An 18,103-nucleotide genomic window follows, 5' to 3' on the forward strand; every position below is an offset into this window, starting at 1 on the left:
CCCCTGAGCCAGCCGGGCCCTGCCCTGGGGCTGGATGGGAGCTGGCACCCCCTAGAGGGCACAGGCCCTGTGCTGCATCCTCCCCCCAAGTCTGCCAGGCCCCGCCCTGGGGCTGGATCAGAGCCTAGTTCTGGCACAGAACCAACCTGAAAATTGATTCAATGGGGCCAGCTGGCGGCCAGAGACTGGCACAGAAATTCCTCCCCATTTAGCATCAGAAAACTGAAACCCAGGGCAGGGTCAGTGAGGCCGTGAGGGGAGACACGGCTGCCTGGGGCGGGTGTTGCAGGTTATACAGGGACGCCTCACCCAGTGCTGAGATGAGGCCACCTCTGGGGTGGGGCATGAGGGCTGGTTACATAGGAACTGTTTGCCCAGCTCTGAGAAGCGGCTGCCTCGGAGGGGAGGGGGGATGGGGGGGCTGGTTATACAGGGACCCCTCGCCTGGCACCGAGACGCAACCGCCTCAGTGGGGTTATACAGGGACCCCTCGGTCATTTGGAAAAAACAAACGGTGGTAGTGTTGCCCCCACAGTGGCTGGGAGCGGCGTGGGGGATACGGAGCCGTGGGGTCAGTGCTGCAGCAGGTGATGTTATGATGAACTCAGATCTGTATCATGATCAGAGGTAGGCTGTGTGATGAAGCGGGACTGTTCTTAATGTTTTCTCTGAATATTGTGGGGGTGCCTCAGTTTCCCCTATGCAGTTCTTAAGTATCTAGGGGATGGGATAAGGGTGTATGATCTTTGCAGAGCCCTAGAGGGAGGTGTGTGCAGGGGTCTAGACACCGAGAATGGCTGACACCCTGTTTCCTGGCCACTGATGGCCTGGCCCTTCCCCCCTGCAAGGTGAGAGCTAAAGGGTTGGAGAACAAAGGAATCAGGAGACCTCCTGGCCCGGGGAAAGGGACAAAGCCCAGAAGAGGAGGGGCTGGAGAGAGTTTCAGTTTGGTGCTGGGTGGTGGAATGCAGGGAACCCCAGGGCTGGGGTCTAAGGTCCCTGCCCCCAGAAGGACTTGACTGAGGGGTCCTGGTTGTGCCCATCAGCTCTGTTTTAGACTGTGTTCCTATTGTCCAATAAACCTTTACTGGCTGGCTGAGAGTCCCAGTGAATCCCAGGAAGAGGGGTGCAGGGCCCGGACTCCCCCACACTTCGTGACAGGCTGTACGGTTGGAGACGCAGGGGACCGGTTGGGATTTAGAAGGGATAAGTGGACATGAGGTATCTAAGTAAAAGCAGGGCTGAATCCCACTGTCCACAGCAGTGAGATGTGATGTCCCAGCTTCGCCAGACGACGCCCTAGGTGTAAGAAATGCTTGACATAAGTAAATGACCAAAGAGCGACTCTTATGTCACAAGATCAGGAGAAAGACATGCCGACGGGTGATGCAGCGAAAAAGTGACCGCGATGTACGTAGAGGCTCTAAATCTGAACCAAGTAGCAGAGGGGACTTTCCCTCCATTGGGCTTGTAACTGGTCACCAGCGACGAACCCACGGTGGTGTAAGAGAACATCACTAACTCGATGCTAAATAAAAATAAAGGCTCCAGCCAGCGTGGGGTGGAGCTTAGTTCTCCTCTTCAGCTAGCAGGAGGCAGATGCATCCGAATTGGTGGTAGCGGTGGTATCCCAGTTGGGGGTTAGCTCTGGGCTAGGCACAGGCTGGCCAGGTGGGGCTGCACTCCAGCTTCACAGAGTTTTGTGCCTGGGAGTTTCCTTATCTTTTTTCATTTTGTTGCAAGATAATTTGCATCACGACACTTAAAAAACCCAGCTGCGGACTCCCCCTCCCGCAGCGTCACACCAGTGTTTTGCCCAGGAAGTTCCTTGGGCTCGGATGTCGCTGTTAAACACTTGCCCAGCTCCGGGACCGTCAGGGCACGTCTGTCTCGGCCCCGAGAAAGCGTCATCCTGGCGTTTGCCGCCCTCCCAGCGCCCTGACTCCCAGCCCCTGCCCCCCTCACCTGGCTTGCCGCGGCACCGGGCGAGGCGTGTTCCCAGGACTTTCCGCAGTTGCCCTTTCACTGGGGGCTTTCCTGGCTCAGCTATGGGTGGGGGAGGAGGCGGACAGTTCTGGGCTTGGGGAGCACGTGTGCGGGGGCCGCTCCTGACGGTGCATGCCATACATTCGTCCTTGAACAGCTCCATGGAGGGGTGGTCCTCTCTGGCCTCGAGGGGGGACGCAGGCATCAGGACGCTGAACTCATGGGAGGCGCATCTGGGCACGGGCCTGTGGGATCCACATGCCATCAGCGAGAGACACTGCGTGTACGGCATCCTGGCCGCAGCCTTGAAGCCTTGGGGGGGCAGACAGATGGACAGATGGACACGGAGACAGACAGAGAGAAGCTAAGGGAGGGAAGAACCCGCCCGCCCCCCGGCACCCAGAGCCAATGCACCGCTGGGACCCCTCCTCCCTGCCCCCCAGCTGGGACCCCCTCCCCGCACCCAGCCCCATCCTCCTCTCCCCCCAGCTACCTCTGAGTCCCTCCCCCGCCGGACTGTGACCCCACAGATCCAGCCTATCCCCCACATCTTCCCCCTAGGAAAGAACCTTCCTCCAGCCCCAGGGGATGCAGGGGTGGGTGCTGCACCCCATGGATGAGGGCAGGACTCTGTGGAGCAGGGAGGGGGCGGCACAGCCCCATGGGAGCTGGGGCAGGGAGAGGGGCAAAGGGACATTCGTCCAGAAACATGATGCCCCTCCATGCTTCCAGATCCCCCTCTTGCACTGGGATCCCCCTGTGCTGGAATTCCCTGTCCCCCCCCGGTGCCAGGTTCCCCCACCCACCTGAGCCTCCCCCCTGCCCCGCCCCGCACCCAGTGCCGGGATCCCCGACCCTTCCGGGGTTACCTGCCAGCGGGATGTCCCGTCTCACCAGCGGCCCTTGCACTGGCTGCCTCCACTCTGTGTCCACCCCCACGTAGGCCGTGAGGGAGCAGACGACCCCCGAGCTCAGGCTGGTCTCCAGCGCCCGGCGCCGGTCCTCCTCTGACCCGGCCCCCACGGCCCCCTCCAGCTCCAGCAGCAGTGACTTGGCTGCCAGCCGGTGAACGGGCAGCCTGTGCCAGGGACAGAGAGTCGCAGGGTGAGCCCTGGACGCCTGCGTTCCAGCCGCACGGTGGGGAGCAGGGGCTAGTGGGATGGTGTGTGTGTGGGGGTTGGGAGCCAGGACTCCTGGGTTCTATCTCTGGCTATAGGAGGGGAGTGGGACCTAGTGATCTCCATTGCCAGCAGATCGAGGGACGTGATCGTTCCCCTATATTCGGCATTGGTGAGGCCTCATCTGGAGTACTGTGTCCAGTTTTGGGCCCCACACTACAAGAATGTGGAAAAATTGAAAAGTGTCCAGCGGAGGGTAACAAAAATGATTAGGGGTCTGGAACACATGACTTATGAGGAGAGGCTGAGGGAACTGGGATTGTTTAGTTTGTGGAAGAGAAGAATGAGGGGGGATTTGATAGCTGCTTTCAACTACCTGAGAGGTGGTTCCAAAGAGGATGGATCTAGACTGTTCTCAATGGTAGCAGATGGCAGAACAAGGAGTAATGGTCTCAAGTTGCAGTGGGGGAGGTTTAGGTTGGATATTAGGAAAAGCTTTTTCACTAGGAGGGTGGTGAAGCCCTGGAATGGGTTACCTAGGGAGGTGGTGTAATCTCCTTCCTTAGAAGTTTTTAAGGTCAGGCTTGACGAAGCCTTGGCTGGGGTGATTTAGTTGGGGTTGGTCCTGCTTTGAGCAGGGGGTTGGACTAGATGACCTCCTGAGGTCCCTTCCAACCCTGATGGTCTATAATTCTATGAAGGGGACTGGGAGCCAGGACTCCTACGTGCCTCTGTGGCCTGGGGCAGGTCCCATCCCATCTCTGTCCTGTTGGGGGTGGGAACATGGGGTGGCGGCGGGGGGCAGGAGCTAGCTGCCTAGTGGGGGATGGGGGCCGGGGAAGTGTTGCTGTCACCTGTCTCCATCTTGTGGCTGCAGGGGGAACTGCAGCATCTCCTTGTAGGTCTGGTCCTGAATGCGATACTGCAGGGTAACGCACCCCACGGCAGTGTCTGGGGGCTGCAGGCAGAGAAAGGGGGTCAGAGGGGCAGTGTGAGGGGGGAGAAGATGCCCAGGGACCCCCAGACCCAGGTTACAGAACAAAGGGGGTAAATACACCTGATGAACACCAGATGTTGGGCTGCCTAGTCAGCCAAATGACCATCATTAGGGACCAGGGTTAACATCCCTGTTTGAGATCAATGGAGTGGGGTAGCATAGAGACCTCCAGCTCAGTGGCCATTGTCGGGGTTAGAGTTATCGCCCAGGGGTTGGGGGTGTTCCTGAATCAGTCACTGATCCCAAGCCCTGGGGGCGCCCCGGGCAGGGGCCTTGCTCTCTCAGCTGGGGCTGCCCGCGGAGCTGGGCGTAGATGAGGCACCGCTGCCCAGGGAAGATCACCTCAGGGCCCCGGCCCAGCAACTCCGTCTCCATCCTGGGGGGCAGATCCCAGCTCAGCGAGATCCCAGTCACGGCCGGCTGCAGGGCCCGCTTCAGAGACTGCAGCGCCTGGGGGAGAGACCGATACACCAGGGTGGGGCCAGGACACCTGGGTCCTATCCCCGGTCTGGAAGGGGAGTTGGGGCTAGTGAGTTAGAGCACGGGGGCTCGGAGTCCGGACTCCTGGGTTCTCGCCCAGCTCTGGGAGCGGGTGGGGTCTGCTGTGTTAGAGCCGGGGGAGCCTGGACTTCTGGGTTCTCACGTTGGGCTGCATGCGGTCCTGGCCCGTGATGAACTCGGCGCTGCCCCCTGCTGCCCGGGCAATGCCTTTGACCAGAGCTGTGGAGGCCCCGGCCCCGATACCGAAGGAGAAGCATCTGCAGGGGGGCAGAGACAGGAGAGAGAGCGGCAGAGCTGGGGGGCCCAGCCAGTGCTGGGGTGGGGGCAGTGCAGTTGGAGAGGGGCCAGTAGGGCTGAAGGGAATGGGCTGGGGGGTCTCCCCATACTGGCAGGGCAGGAAAGCAGAGTTGGGGAGATGATAGGGGCAGGGGTCCTCATGGAAGGAGGCTGGGGATCAGGGATGGGGGTCAGGACTGCGGGGGCAGGGTTGGGAGGGCACTGGGGGGGCAGGTGCTCCCGTTACCTGTGTCCCCCCTGGTGACGCTGCACCTCGGCAATGATGTCCTGGGTGTTCATCACCTCCCCGTCCGTGAACACAAAGAGCTGGCAGGGGAGAGATGCTGTCAGAGCCAGGGACCCCAAATTTCCCCGGAGACCCCTCTCCCCCTGGGAATGGGGGCAGCCCCCAGAGAATCTTCCCCACTGACCCCCCTCCCAGAGACCCCCAGCCCCATAAGACCCCTTCAGCCCCCCTTCCTCTCCTCCCAGACATCTCCCCTGGGGGGCCTGACAGCCAGGGACCCCGACCTTCTACTCTGTCTCTAACTGTGATCCCCAACCCCCCACCTATCACCTTTTCATCAGCCCCTGGAGACACTAACCTGCCTGACTGCTGTGGGCACCTTTCTTGGATACTTCTGACCCCCACCACGTGCCCTCCCTGCTCCCTGGCTGCAGGACGCCCCCCAGAGCTGAGCACAGCACCCAGGGCTGCCCCCCCCGCTCTACACAGAGGTACCCTGACTGGCTTTTGCCTGCCATGCCCTGCTCACACCGCAGGGACACCGGCCCCTGGTTGGCCCCAGTCCTACTCTGAGCCACCCCCAAAGCCCCCATCAGCTGCCCCCAAGCTCCCAGCCCCTCTCCAAGCACCCCCCATTGCTCCCTGTCAGCTGCCTCCAGAGCACCTTGCCCCTCTCTGAGGGTCTCCCCACTGGGAAATTCAGGAACAGCCTCCTCAAGCGAGCTGAGGGGCAGAGAATCCTTCCCAGGGCTGGCTGGGGGGTCTTGCCCCCATGCTCAGAGCTCACTGACCCCCACGTGTGGGGTGGGGAAGAGATTTTCACCAGTGTCAGATTGGCAGAGATTCTGGGGGGTTCATCTCCCTCGGAAGCTGGGGCACTTGCTGGTTTGAACTGGAATAACTAGGGGGGCTCTGGGACCTGACTTTTGTAACTCAGGGTTTGGGGGTGTTGGTCACTCAGCCCCAGGGGTTGTGGCTTTCTTGTGGGGGGCCAGGGGCTGTCTTGTGGGGGGCCAGGGGCCAGATGAGATGATCAGGATGGTTCTTTCTGGTATGAAAGTCTCTGAGTTTATCCTCCCCAGCCCCATTCCCTTCTGAGAGGCCCCCAGAATCCCCCTTGGCTCCCCCAGCCCCTCTCTGAGCTCCCGGGACACCTTGCTACTGCCCCCAGTACCTGGCCTGGGTGCCCATCCTGGCAGGGGCTGCGGTAAATGGCTCGTAGAGGCTCCAAGATCTTGGTGGCCCCCAGATCGGCCTGGAGCTGCTGGACGTGCTGCAGGGACTCGGCCATGGTCTGTTGGGTGTATCCCAGACTCTGCCTGTGGGGGGCGCTGAGCGGTCAGGGGCCGGGACAGCTGGAGCCAGAGACACCCCTACCCCAGCCTGCCCTGCTCCCAACCCAGGGACACCCCAACCCCAGCCAGGCCTGTCCCCCACCAGACCTGTCCTGACCAGCCCTGGCCCCAGCCCACAGACACCCCAACCCCAGCCTGCCCTGCCCGCAGCCCAGGGACACCCCAATCCCAGCCAGCCCTGTCTCCCACCAGACCTGTCCCTGCCAGCTCTGCCCCCAGCCCACAGACACCCTGACTCTGACCCTAGCTAGCCCTGTCCCCAGCCAGCCCTGCCCCCTAACCCAACCAGCCCCTTTCCTGCCCTGCCCTGCCCCTTTGACTCACGGGTAGAAGGACTCAAAAGAAGATCCAAAGCCATAGATGTTGAAATAACAGCCCAGGGGCAAACTCTTCAACAGCAGGACCAGGGTCTCCTGGGGATGGAGAGAGATGGACAGAGTCACCCCCCATGTCCAGCCAGCCTGAGCTGCCCCCTCCCTCCCCCAGCTCTGCCCCCTGGGCCCAGCCAGCCTGGGCTTCTCCCCCCCGGCTCTGCCCCCTGCTCTCCCCCTGTTCTGCCCCACGGGTCCAGCAAGCCTAGTCTGCTCCCCTGCACGGCTCTGCCTCATGGGCCCAGCCAGCCTAGGCTGCTCTTCTCCCAGCTCAGGCCCTCTCGGCCCAGCCAGCCTGGGCTGCTCCCCTGCGCTCTGCCCCATGGGACCCTTCTAGCATGGCCTCCTGCCAGGCTTATTCCTGATGGAATTCTGCACCAGTGCGCAAGCGCAGAACTCATGTGTCCTGCAGAATTTATTTCCTGCAGAAAATACATTTCTGCCTGAGAAGTTCTGCAGTTCCGCCTTTCACCCACCAAAGGCCACAGTGGTGCCAGAACAGCCAGCAGCATGAACGCAGTCAGCTGTTGTGGGCAAACAGCGTAACTGCAGCACTTCTGGGGCAGAATGTATTTTCTGTGGGGAAAAAAATTTCGGTGCGTGCCTGGTGCTTCAGAATTCCCCCAGGAGAAGAAGTTCATCACAGCAACCTGCTAGCAGAGCCAGGTTACGACAGACAGAGTGGGGCACATGGGGCTGCTGGGTGGGACAGACTGGGGCACAGGCTCAGGATCTAGTGGGGTGACCCATTGAGCCAGGAGCTGAATGGGAGTGGGGGTGCAAGGCCACATGGGAACGAGGGTAGAGGAGATGCAGGAACACATGGGGATGGGTGTGTGTGTGGGGGAACAGGGGCAGATGTGGCTGACTGAATGGGAGAGGCTTGGGGTCAGCCAGGATCTACATGGGGGAGGCTCCCCAACTCCCTAAAAATCTGCCACTCCCCACAAAAAACCTGTTCCATACTTCTCCCATCCACACCCAACAACCCTCCTGATTCACTCCAGGCTCCTTCCCTCTCCCTCAGATCCTCTGTTACCCCTGACTCCCCCAAGCCTTTGCACTGCTTCTGAGGGTGGCAGGAAATACGGTTCTGTATTGTAGTTTAAATGAATTACTCAAAGTTCTGTGTTAATATGCCCAGTAAGGAATATATTTGTCAAAAATTTTTTTTACCAAAATCTTTTTGTTGTCTGTATTGTTACAGACATACTTTCTGACAGATATTTTGAAATAAATTACCAAAATAATTGAAACTGGCATAATTATATTCTGTTATTTTGACAAAAAATGCAGATTGTTGCAGAATTTTAAAACACTGTGTGCAGAATTTTTAATTTTTTGGCACGGAATTCCCTGAGGAGTACTGGCCGTACCTTGGCGCTGTTGATGCGCTTTGGGGAGCGGTTTTGGCCATCCATGGGGCACCGCATGCTGCCAGAGCGGTCCAGCAGGAAGATGAACTCTCCAGCTGGGCTCTGGCCTGGCACCGCCTCGGGCAGGCTGGGCAGCAGGGTCACCATCACGGCTGGGTTGCCCATCAGGGACCCTGCAGGGAGATGGGGCCAGCCCCAAATGGGGCGGACATGGGGTCGAGCCCTGTGAGACACTCCTCTGTCTCTCCCCCCACAGCTCTTTCCCCTAGATCCCCCCCCCCAATCTCCAGCTCCCAGTGCCTGCCCTTACATCCCACGTTCTTCCTTGTGCCCCCCAGATCTGCAGGGCACCCCACTGCCTGACTCCTCCAAAGCACCACACCCTCCTACCCCCAGCCCTTCCAAGAGCCCCTGTTCTGGACCCCCACACCCCAGTGCCCACCCCCTGATCCTGTCCCCAATCCCCTTCACACACTCTATCCTGAGCTCCTTCAACGCCCACCCCTAATCCCCACCCCACAGTCCCTCCCCACCCAGGGGAAGCAGGGTGTGGGACCCCCACCCCCACCTGGCTCTGCTTCAGGCAACCCGGCCTCCAGCACCGCGCTGGGTTTGTGCGGCTCCGCATAATACACCAGCAGCTCCACGTCCCGGTCCCACGGTGGGGCCTGGGCCAGTGACACCTCGGGGGGTGACAGACACACAGTCCCCTCCCTTCAGTTCCTGGGGGGGAGGGTCCCGCTGGTTTTCGCTCCTGGCTCAGTGCCCCTCCATGGAGCCAGTGGGGGGGGGGTGACCCGGGAACGTGGGCTGCACCCCCCCTCCCCCGGGAACTTGGGCTGGGCCCCCTGGGTTAGGTGGGAGGGAGAGAGGGAAAAACACCTGGGGAAACACTACAAAACTCTGAATTTTGGGGGGTGCTAAATCTTTCCAATTTGAGGGTGACATTTTCCCATCCCCCCATTTTATTCCACTGAAAATGAAGGAGAGGAAAACTCCCAGAAAGTGAAGGGGACCAGGGCATATCGAACGCCCAGGATTTCACCCCATGGGCTGGTCTCAGCCCCTCAAGATTTTCCCCAGAGAACTCGGGGAATTCCCCGGATCCGTTTGTGTAGCTCATCCCTCCCCCACATTTTCTGGGACCCACCCCCTGCCCCACCCCAGAGCTCCCACAGCTGTATATGTCCCCACAGGACCCATGCCCAGATGGTCCCCTGGGACCTGCCCCACCCAGCCTCGCCCCAAATCCCCCCCAGCCCTGTCCCCTGGCATCCACCCCTCAGCTGAGAGCCCCCCATCACCCCCTCACTCAGAGCTGCCCCTCACTGCCCCTCCCAGCAGGGCTGGTCAGGACCCATGCATCTGGGCAAGCCCTTACCTGGGCGCCGGTCCGGTTCCCAGCTGTGTAGCTCAGGGGGGTGAGGGAGCAGTTGGAGAGCACACGGTCGATGCCGTGGGGAGACTGCAGTGTGGCGCTCAGACTCAGGGTGTAGGGCAGCTCCCCCTGGGGCACCCGCGGGACTGCCTGGGTGACATCCGCCCTGTCCCACCCTGCAGAGAGACACGGGGTGAGAGCCGGGGGCTGGGAGAGTGGGGGAGGATGGGGGTCATGGGATATTGGTGGGCATGGGGAGATGTGGGATATTGGGGGAGGTCCCAGGGGAGTCACATACTCTGGGATAGGGATTGCGGGGCACTTACCGTGGGGGACATAGCAGTGACCTATGGAGTGTTAAGGGGTTATGAGGATCCATGTGGGTCTTTCCCTGGAGGGTATGTAGCAGGGGCTATGGCATCTCATTGGATTACAGGCTGTGGGGTCACTCACCATGGGGTGCATAGTGGGGGTTCAGGGGGTCATGGGTGTCACCATGTAGGGTAAAGCAGGGATGGGGAGGCTATGGGTCTCACCGTGGGGCATGTAGCTGGGGGTGTGGGGGACTATGGGAGGCAAGGAGTTATGCAGGGCTATGTGTTTCACTGTGGGGTGCATAGCAGGGTTATCAGGGGCTAGATGTACAGGGCGCTACATTAGCCAGCGGGGGAAGCTGTAAACAAGAGATTTACAACTCACCCTAAGGACAGTTGGCAGCTCACGTATGCCCTGGAGCTGCCTAGCCACGTAGCCCGGCCAGGACTTTTCCAGTAAGAAGCGCCAGGATATAAAAAGGGGGGAAACTGGCCCCCAGGCACCTCTCCTCCCACTTCGTTCCTGACGGCAATGCGAACACTCAGCAGACTTTGAACTGGGGAGCTCAGTGCCAGGCTGGGAAGGGAGTCCAGCCTGTGCACTCAGAACTGGCAGCTGCCTGCAGCATCCTGTAGGGCAGGGGTTCTCAAACTGGGGGTCGGGACCCCTCAGGGGGTCGCGAGGTGATTACATAGAGGCTTGTGAGCTGTCAGCCTCCACCCCAAACCCCGCTTTACATCCAGCATTTATAATGGTGTTAAATATATAAAAAGGTGTTTTTAATTTATAAGGGGGGGCCGCACTCAGAGGCTTGCTATTTGAAAGGGGTCACCAGTACAAACGTTTGAGAACCACTGCTGTAGGGTGAGAAAAACTGCCTGCTTCAAACCTTTCTTAACATGGTAAGGGTTCAGGATGGAGAATGCACATTTAACTTTTATTTCTTATGTAACCAGTTCCTACCTTTGTGCCCCATAACTTGGGATCACTTACAACCCTTCCTTCTCTAGCTATTAAACTCACGTTAGTGTTTGATCTAAACCAGGGCGTTGGACTGGAGTGTCTGGGGAATGTCACTGAGCCCAGCAGGGCTGGTGAAGGATCGTTACCCCGGAACGGCCTGACAAACTAATTGATGAACTTGTGCTGCGCAGTGACCGGACTGGACAGCGCAAGACGCACGTCTCTGGGGTGCGAGGCTGGGGCTGGAGAATTTGCAGATGTTGCCCTGGGTGTGGTTCCGGCGTGGCGGGGAGAGCTTCATGCAACTCAGCTGGGGGTGTGTTTGCACACTGGTGGCTGCGTGTGAGCAGAGCCTGGAGGGGCCGGGCGTTCACACAGCAAAGCCGTGTAAAAGACTCCCTGGGCTGGAGGATTAAGGGGGAACAGCGATTCAGCAATTCAGGAATGCCACAGTGCCACAGTGCGAGCAGGGTTATATGCACAGCTTGTTGCTGAGTGAAGTCTGCACTTGGAGCACACATGAGATGATTTTAAGTGGGCTCAAGTGTGAACAGGTTCCAGTTTTTTTATTTTCTCTTCGCTTATTTCGGGAAAGGGAAATAGACACAGAAAGGTAGACAAATGAGCCAGCGTGATCCAGTTGCAAAGTTAGCGCTGTGCAAACTGCGGGTAGCAGGAAAGGAGAAAGAATACCAGTGAACCTTGAAGCTGAAGGTTGAGGCTCACCAGCCCGTGTCGAAGGAGAAAGAAATAACTGCGGCCCCGGACATAGCAGCACATCAGAGAGCTTGGAGCTGCAAGGCAAAGAGGGAAAACCCCAGCTGGAAACATTAGACCAACAGAAGGAAATCCCAGCGTCACCAGCAGCTTCCTTTAACTCCAAATATTTCGGACTGGGACCAGCTGTGGGCCTGTATACACAGAAACAGACTGTATGGAGGAATATTTCACCACTGCTGAAAAGCTGGGTGATGCCCATGGGATTCCAGAGGGCAAGGGAATCATCACACTGCGTGCAGAACTGCCTGGTAAAGCCTGGGCTGTACCCAATGCAATGCCATTTCTGGACGCTTTGGCATACTCTACGTTTATGGACACTGTTTTGAAAGAGTTTCAATTTACTCCTGAGATGTGTAGGACAAAATGTAGAGGTCTTCAAAGGAATGCTGGTGTGAGTAATTGGGAGTACGTTTACAGGGTGAAGGTGGGGCAGATTTTGGACAACTGCTAGATCTCATTGGCCAAGGATGTTTTCGGAGTCTCTGGGCTAACGATGCGAAGCAGCATCTGTGACAGGCGTCTGTGACAGAAATGGTCACTTTGGATGACATCTTTGAGCATGCTCAGATGTTTACCAAGTCACAGAAAAAGAGGTTTAAAGCTGGGGCGAAGGGGGAATCCCATTTTATCTCTGGGAAAAAGGAGGGGGACTGGGAGGCTGGGCACCCACCTCCCCCAAATACATTCTTCTAATCTCCTCCCCAAACCTCCTGTAAAAACAGAGGAGCACCTGCCACGGTAATTCCACTGCACCTGGAGAACCCATTGCTCTGTGCGGAGGGACAGACAGCCCCCCGGGCTGCCCGTGTTAGTACCGCTGTGCTCAGCACAGAAACCTCTGAGGAGCTTGAAGCGTACCACATTGGTTTTGTGGGATTTGGCTCTGCAGAGCCAGACGGGACATACTGAGACTTAGGATTAGTAACAGGGAACACCTGGGATAGGAAGATGCAGGTGCACAGATGACTGTGGCTAAACAGATTGCAAGAAGGTGACATGTGGCCAGGTCAAATGGAAGAGATTTTACCAGTTGGAGGAGTCAGGACTCCTGGGCCTTTAGCCAAGGTGCACATAGAATCTGGTGGCTCCGAAAGTGAATTGAAGGTGGGAACAGTGGACAATATCCCTGTCAACCTGCTTGTGGGGAATGATGTTTTCTGCACAGCTGAGGTTGTTAGTGTGGCAAGCTGCCGCCACAGGAAGGAATACTGCGCTGGAACCCCAGAGGGAAATGGGAAAGCCCCAGAGACTGCTAACGGAAACAGAGGAAGGCTCTCTGCTCTGCAGCAGGGGGGAGCAGCGTGCTTCCAGACATGGGAGGGGTTGAGACCAGCTTCTGTACCACAGCAGAAGGCAACATGTCCTCTGATCCCAGGGAGCAGGAGGGAATGCCTATAACAGAGGACACTGTTCCAGGTGGCGACTGGCAGAGTTTTGCAGCTGAGCAAACCATAAATCTAGCTCTAGAGGGCGCCAGGGAAGGGATCTTAGAGGGGGTCCCAGGAAAGGAAAATGGAGAGAGGATTTTTGTAGAAAATGGACAGCCCCTGTAAGCAGCTGGCTGCTCCTGGCCAGCCTCGTGGGGAAGTAGCGTTGTTAGCACATGACTGTCCTCACACTGGTTGCTTGTGGGGGAAATGCAGACTCAGCCCCTGTCCACTCCAGCAACAGAGTCAGAGGGTGGACCGTGCAGCTGAGGAAAGAGGTCTCACAGCCAGCTCCTTGGGGACGTGGGGTGGTGGTGGTGACAGACAGGCTCCCACTCCAGACCCTAGAGTAGATGGCCGGTTGTATTCTCCAGGCGACCAGTCTGGAAGTACTTCTGGAAAGTGATGGTCTCTCTTTAAGACAGGATGTAAACTCGGCTTGGGGAAAAGGGGTCAGTGAAGACGCAACAATCTGGCTGACAGGGTGGGGGTGGTTTCCCTCCCGAGGGACAGCACCAAGGAAGCAGCTGAGAGAATAGTACTAGTTACAGAAAAGGGGGCTGGGGAAGGACAGCTCTGAAGGCGAGGGGAACACGGTAACCCCAAGGGGGAGGGTGGCCTTCTTACAGATGCATCGCCATGGGGTTGGGACACAGCTCCAGTGGGGGCCTGCCCATGTGGGGGAGCCCCCTGCATCGCTGCCTCACCAGCCGCTGAGACACCCCAGCCCCACAGACAGGGCTGGATTAAGAACGGATACCAAAGGGAACCCTAAGGTGAAGAAAGAGCCAGTAACTCATTGAAGGCAAAGGTTTGGTTAAAGAGTTAAATGACACAATGAGTATGACGCAAACCCACCTCAGGGACAGACTACATAAACAAAAGGCATGATGTGACAGCGATATGTGCAAACGCCCTTTTACAAGGAGAAACTTGGTGTTAATGTTTAACCCCATTAAAAGCTCCAATAGGCACAGTTCTTGGAAATGATGGACGTGGCAAACAAGAACACAGATTATTTCAAGAAGCCTCACGGTAATGCTGTTTCACAGATAATGCATGCAAGCAGACTTAAAACCCATCACGGCGGAGAAGCCATGGCAAACATGATCTGCTGTGTAGAAAGGGAAACTGAGGCACACCACCTCATTGATTGGATGGCCAAATGCCAAGGTAATACTTTCCAGAATGTAAGTAATATCCACCTGGAGATAACACCAGTTGAAGCGACAGAAGTGATATCAGTGATGCAAGAACAGAAAATGGCGTTTTCCAGCCAGCCAGGAAAGACATACGCTAACTCATGAGATTGCTAGACTGGGCCCTAAAGCGTTAAAGGAGATAACCACATATGCTTGTGCAAAGTTGTGGAACATCAGAAACACACTTGGGAATTATGCTGTCTAAACTCAAACGGGCCTTAACGCACCCTGCCTTGGGGTGACTGACACGCCGACGGTTTTTTAAGTGGGAAGCCGTGACTGTCTGCACTAGCACGGCCACCCCTTGTACGAGAGGACGACAAATCTGGAACAAGTCTGCTGAATAGTACGGTCCTGTTAAAAGGTGTGCACACGGCGTTATGAGATTCTGGTCTATGTTTGTAACTGCACCACACTGTAAAACTGAGAAATGTCCACAGACAAGCACCTCAGAGGCTGGGTGACCAACACCCAGCCAGGTGCTATGCAACCATCCCCGGCCATTTGCCAGTGGGGAGCTGTAAACGAGAGATTTACGACCCACCTGAAGGCCAACTGCTCGCTCACCTATGCCCTGGAGCTGCCTAGCCACGTAGCCCAGCCAGGACTTTTCCAGTAAGAAGTGTCAGGATATAAAAAGGGGGAAAACTGGGCCTTGGGCACCTCTCCTCCCCCTTTCTTCTTTCCTGAAAACTTGACAGACCGACCTGGGGAGCTCAGTGCCAGGCTGGGAAGGGAGTCCAGCCTGCGCACTCAGAACTGGCAGCTGCTTCAAACCTTCCCTTAGCCTGGTAAGGGTTCAGGACGGAGAATGCACATTTAACTTTTATTTCTTATGTAACCAGTTCCGACATTTGTACCCCATAACTTGGGATCACTTACAACCCTTCCTTCTCTAGATATTAAACTCACGTTAGTGTTTGATCTAAACCAGGGCGTTGGACTGGAGTGTCTGGGGAATGTCACTGAGCCCAGCAGGGCTGGTGAAGGATCGTTACCCCGGAACGGCCTGACAAACTAATTGATGAACTTGTGCTGCGCAGTGACCGGACTGGACAGCGCAAGACGCACGTCTCTGGGGTGCGAGGCTGGGGCTGGAGAATTTGCAGATGTTGCCCTGGGTGTGGTTCCGGCGTGGCGGGGAGAGCTTCATGCAACTCAGCTGGGGGTGTGTTTGCACACTGGTGGCTGCGTGTGAGCAGAGCCTGGAGGGGCCGGGCGTTCACACAGCAAAGCCGTGTAAAAGACTCCCTGGGCTGGAGGATTAAGGGGGAACGGCGATTCAGCAATCCAGATTGTACCCTGGGGGTGCAGCAGGATCTGTGAAGTGGCCATGGGTCTAATTGTGGGGTGCATGGGGGGCGCAGGGGAATCTGTGCGACTCACCGTGGGGCGTGTAGCGGGGACGCAGCATGGCTGGCAGCACGTAGCGGGCGGCCCCATCGGGCTCCAGCGACAGCTCGCAGACGTAGCGCAGGGTCAGCGCCGCCTTCTCCCCGGGGGGCAGGTTCCTCAGGGAGCAGCTGAACACGTCGCCCCCGGCCCCCTCCTGCTGCAGCAGGAATGAGCTCTGGCCCCCGGCCAGCGCATCCCCGTACAGCTCCTGAGCCTGCCGGAGAGATAGGGTCACCCCGAGATCCCGCTGCCCCCAACAGCCCCCTGCCCCCCAGCCAGCACGTCCCCATACAGCTCCCATGCCTGCCGGAGAGACAGGGTCACCCTGAGATCCCCTGAGACCCTCGACATCCCACCCCTGCCCCCAAGGCCAGCACGGCCCCGTACAGCTCCCATGTCTGCCGGGAGAGACAGGGCCATCCTGAGATCCCCCGAGACCCTCGACATCCCACCCCTGCCCCCACGGCCAGCATGGCCCTGTACAGCTCCCATGCCTGCCGGGAAAGATGGGGTCACCCCGAGCTCCCCCCAGCCTTGCCCCCCTGGTACCATCTCTCCCCCACAGGGTCCCTTGCCCCCTGGTACCTGTTTCTTCTCATGGAGCTTGGCCTGGATGCAGGTGCCCCCCAGGCGGGCCTGGAAGGCGTAGACAGCCGCCTCAGTGTCCACGGGGAATATGAACACGGCCTCCACGGGCCCTGGCTCCTTGTTCCTGTAGAGTAGCTCACAGCCCATGTCAGCCACGAAGCCTCGGATCAGCACCGTCACCGAGCTGCTGCGCAGGGGCACTGGGAGGGAGGGGGATGTCAGCCAGGGGATCCCCCCCATGGGCGCCAGGGGAGGGGGATGTCAGCCACAGGCCCTGTGATTCCCCATGCGCACACGGGGTGGGGCCACCTCAGCCACGGACCCCCCACAAACCCCCATGGGGCAACCCTCCCCCTTCCAGCACCATCCCCACAGCCCTGACTCACCCAGCTTGTTGAAGCGGGTCAGGAGGCCGCAGCTCGTCATCTCGGCTCCAGGATCGGGGATCTGTGCGGGGAAAGGGTGGGTGAGATACGGGGTTCCCGTGGAAACTGACAGGCAGAGGGGGCCCCCCGCCAGTGACAGTTCCGAGACCCCAGCCCCTGCTCAGCCATGTCCTGTGGCAGGGAGTCCCACAGGCTCTCAGTAACCTAGCTCAGAGATCAGAGTGACGGCTTCTCTCGGGACCCCCTTCCCTGCACACGGTGCCAGGCAAGGCAGGGAGGGACAGGTCGGGATCGGGGTACAGCTGGGAGCCGGGGGATGGACGGCGAAATGTAGGAGAGTGTGGTGGTGCATACACCCCATCATCAGGGCTCTCAGCTGGGCCAGACAAACACAATCAGGGTCTCTGGCAGCAATGACCACATGCCAGCACGGGGCACAAGAACCAGGGCCCACCCTGCTCCCACTGGGTCCCCGCCCCATGGAGCTGGCAATCTCCCAGGTCAGGATTCAGGTCTCGGCTCCCAGTCTAGTCCCTGGATCACTTCCTACCCCTGCGTCCTCCCCAGCCAGCGGCTTGGCGTCTGCGGAGCTGGGCGGTGCCCTGGAGCCTAGTTGGGGAGACTCACGGCTGGAGGTCACCTCTCCAGGACCGGAGAGTGCACACCCTGTCCTCCACCACCCGCTCCCTTTTATCCACACCTGCCACCTCTAGCATGCCGAGGCAGGGGCAGGGCCTCTGTGGTTAACCCCCGCTTGCCCAGTGCAGGTGGACACACCCCCTCCCAAGGGAGTGTATGGTGCTGGATGGATGGATAGACGGAAGGAAGAAGGGTGTGTGGGAAGAACAGTGCATGTGGGGAGTGAGCATGGACGGACAGAAGGAAAGGTGTGTGGGGTTGGACGGGGGGGCTGAGGATGGACAGATGGACAGAAAGGGGTGTCGGACAGGCGTGGGGGTGAGGACAGATGGATGGAAGGAAGGGGAGTCAGAGCAGGGGGTGAGGATGGACAGACGGACGGGCGGGGGGGGGGTGTTGGACAGGCATGGTGAGGGGGGATGGGCTGGTGGGATCTGGAGGCAGCTCCGACCCAACAATGTGCTGAATTTCCTGCTCTGGTTCCGATCCAAACTCCCACCCCTCCCCCATTCTGGGCGCCGCTCCCAGTGCCACGCTGGGGGGTTAGTCGGGGGAAGGGGTCAGGGAGCCAGGACTCCTGGCTTCTATTCCCAGCCCCTGGGGAAGCCCTGAAGCAGTGACAGGCTGTGGGGAACCTGGGTGGTTCACTGGGGGGTTCACCCAACTGGGGTGTCAACCTGCAGAGAACAGAGGAGGTTTGCAGAGCAGCCATTCCAAGCGGTGTGTGTGTGTGTGTGCTGCTATTTATTTTCACTGGGGGCACAGCTGGGGGCTCCTGTTCCCAGTCCCGGAGCCAGCCAGCC

General features: G+C 58.6%; 1 protein-coding gene across 1 annotated transcript; it reads right to left on the reverse strand.

Moving 5' to 3' along the window:
- Positions 1-420: 420 nt before the first annotated feature.
- On the reverse strand, positions 421-17,280 carry LOC141997440 (von Willebrand factor A domain-containing protein 5A-like). Its single transcript, XM_074969819.1, has 16 exons — positions 17,212-17,280; positions 16,662-16,722; positions 16,273-16,475; positions 15,679-15,901; positions 9,609-9,781; positions 8,796-8,910; positions 8,228-8,400; positions 6,805-6,893; positions 6,300-6,444; positions 5,126-5,205; positions 4,745-4,859; positions 4,444-4,551; positions 3,959-4,062; positions 2,856-3,064; positions 1,966-2,298; positions 421-1,299 (listed from the first exon to the last, which is right to left on the reverse strand). The coding sequence occupies exons 2-16, from the start codon at positions 16,699-16,701 to the stop codon at positions 1,226-1,228; spliced, it is 2,184 nt and encodes a 727-aa protein (XP_074825920.1). The 5' UTR covers positions 16,702-16,722; positions 17,212-17,280; the 3' UTR covers positions 421-1,225.
- Positions 17,281-18,103: the final 823 nt, after the last annotated feature.

Source organism: Natator depressus, chromosome 13 (genome assembly GCF_965152275.1).
Source record: "Natator depressus isolate rNatDep1 chromosome 13, rNatDep2.hap1, whole genome shotgun sequence".
NCBI lineage: Eukaryota > Metazoa > Chordata > Testudines > Cheloniidae > Natator > Natator depressus.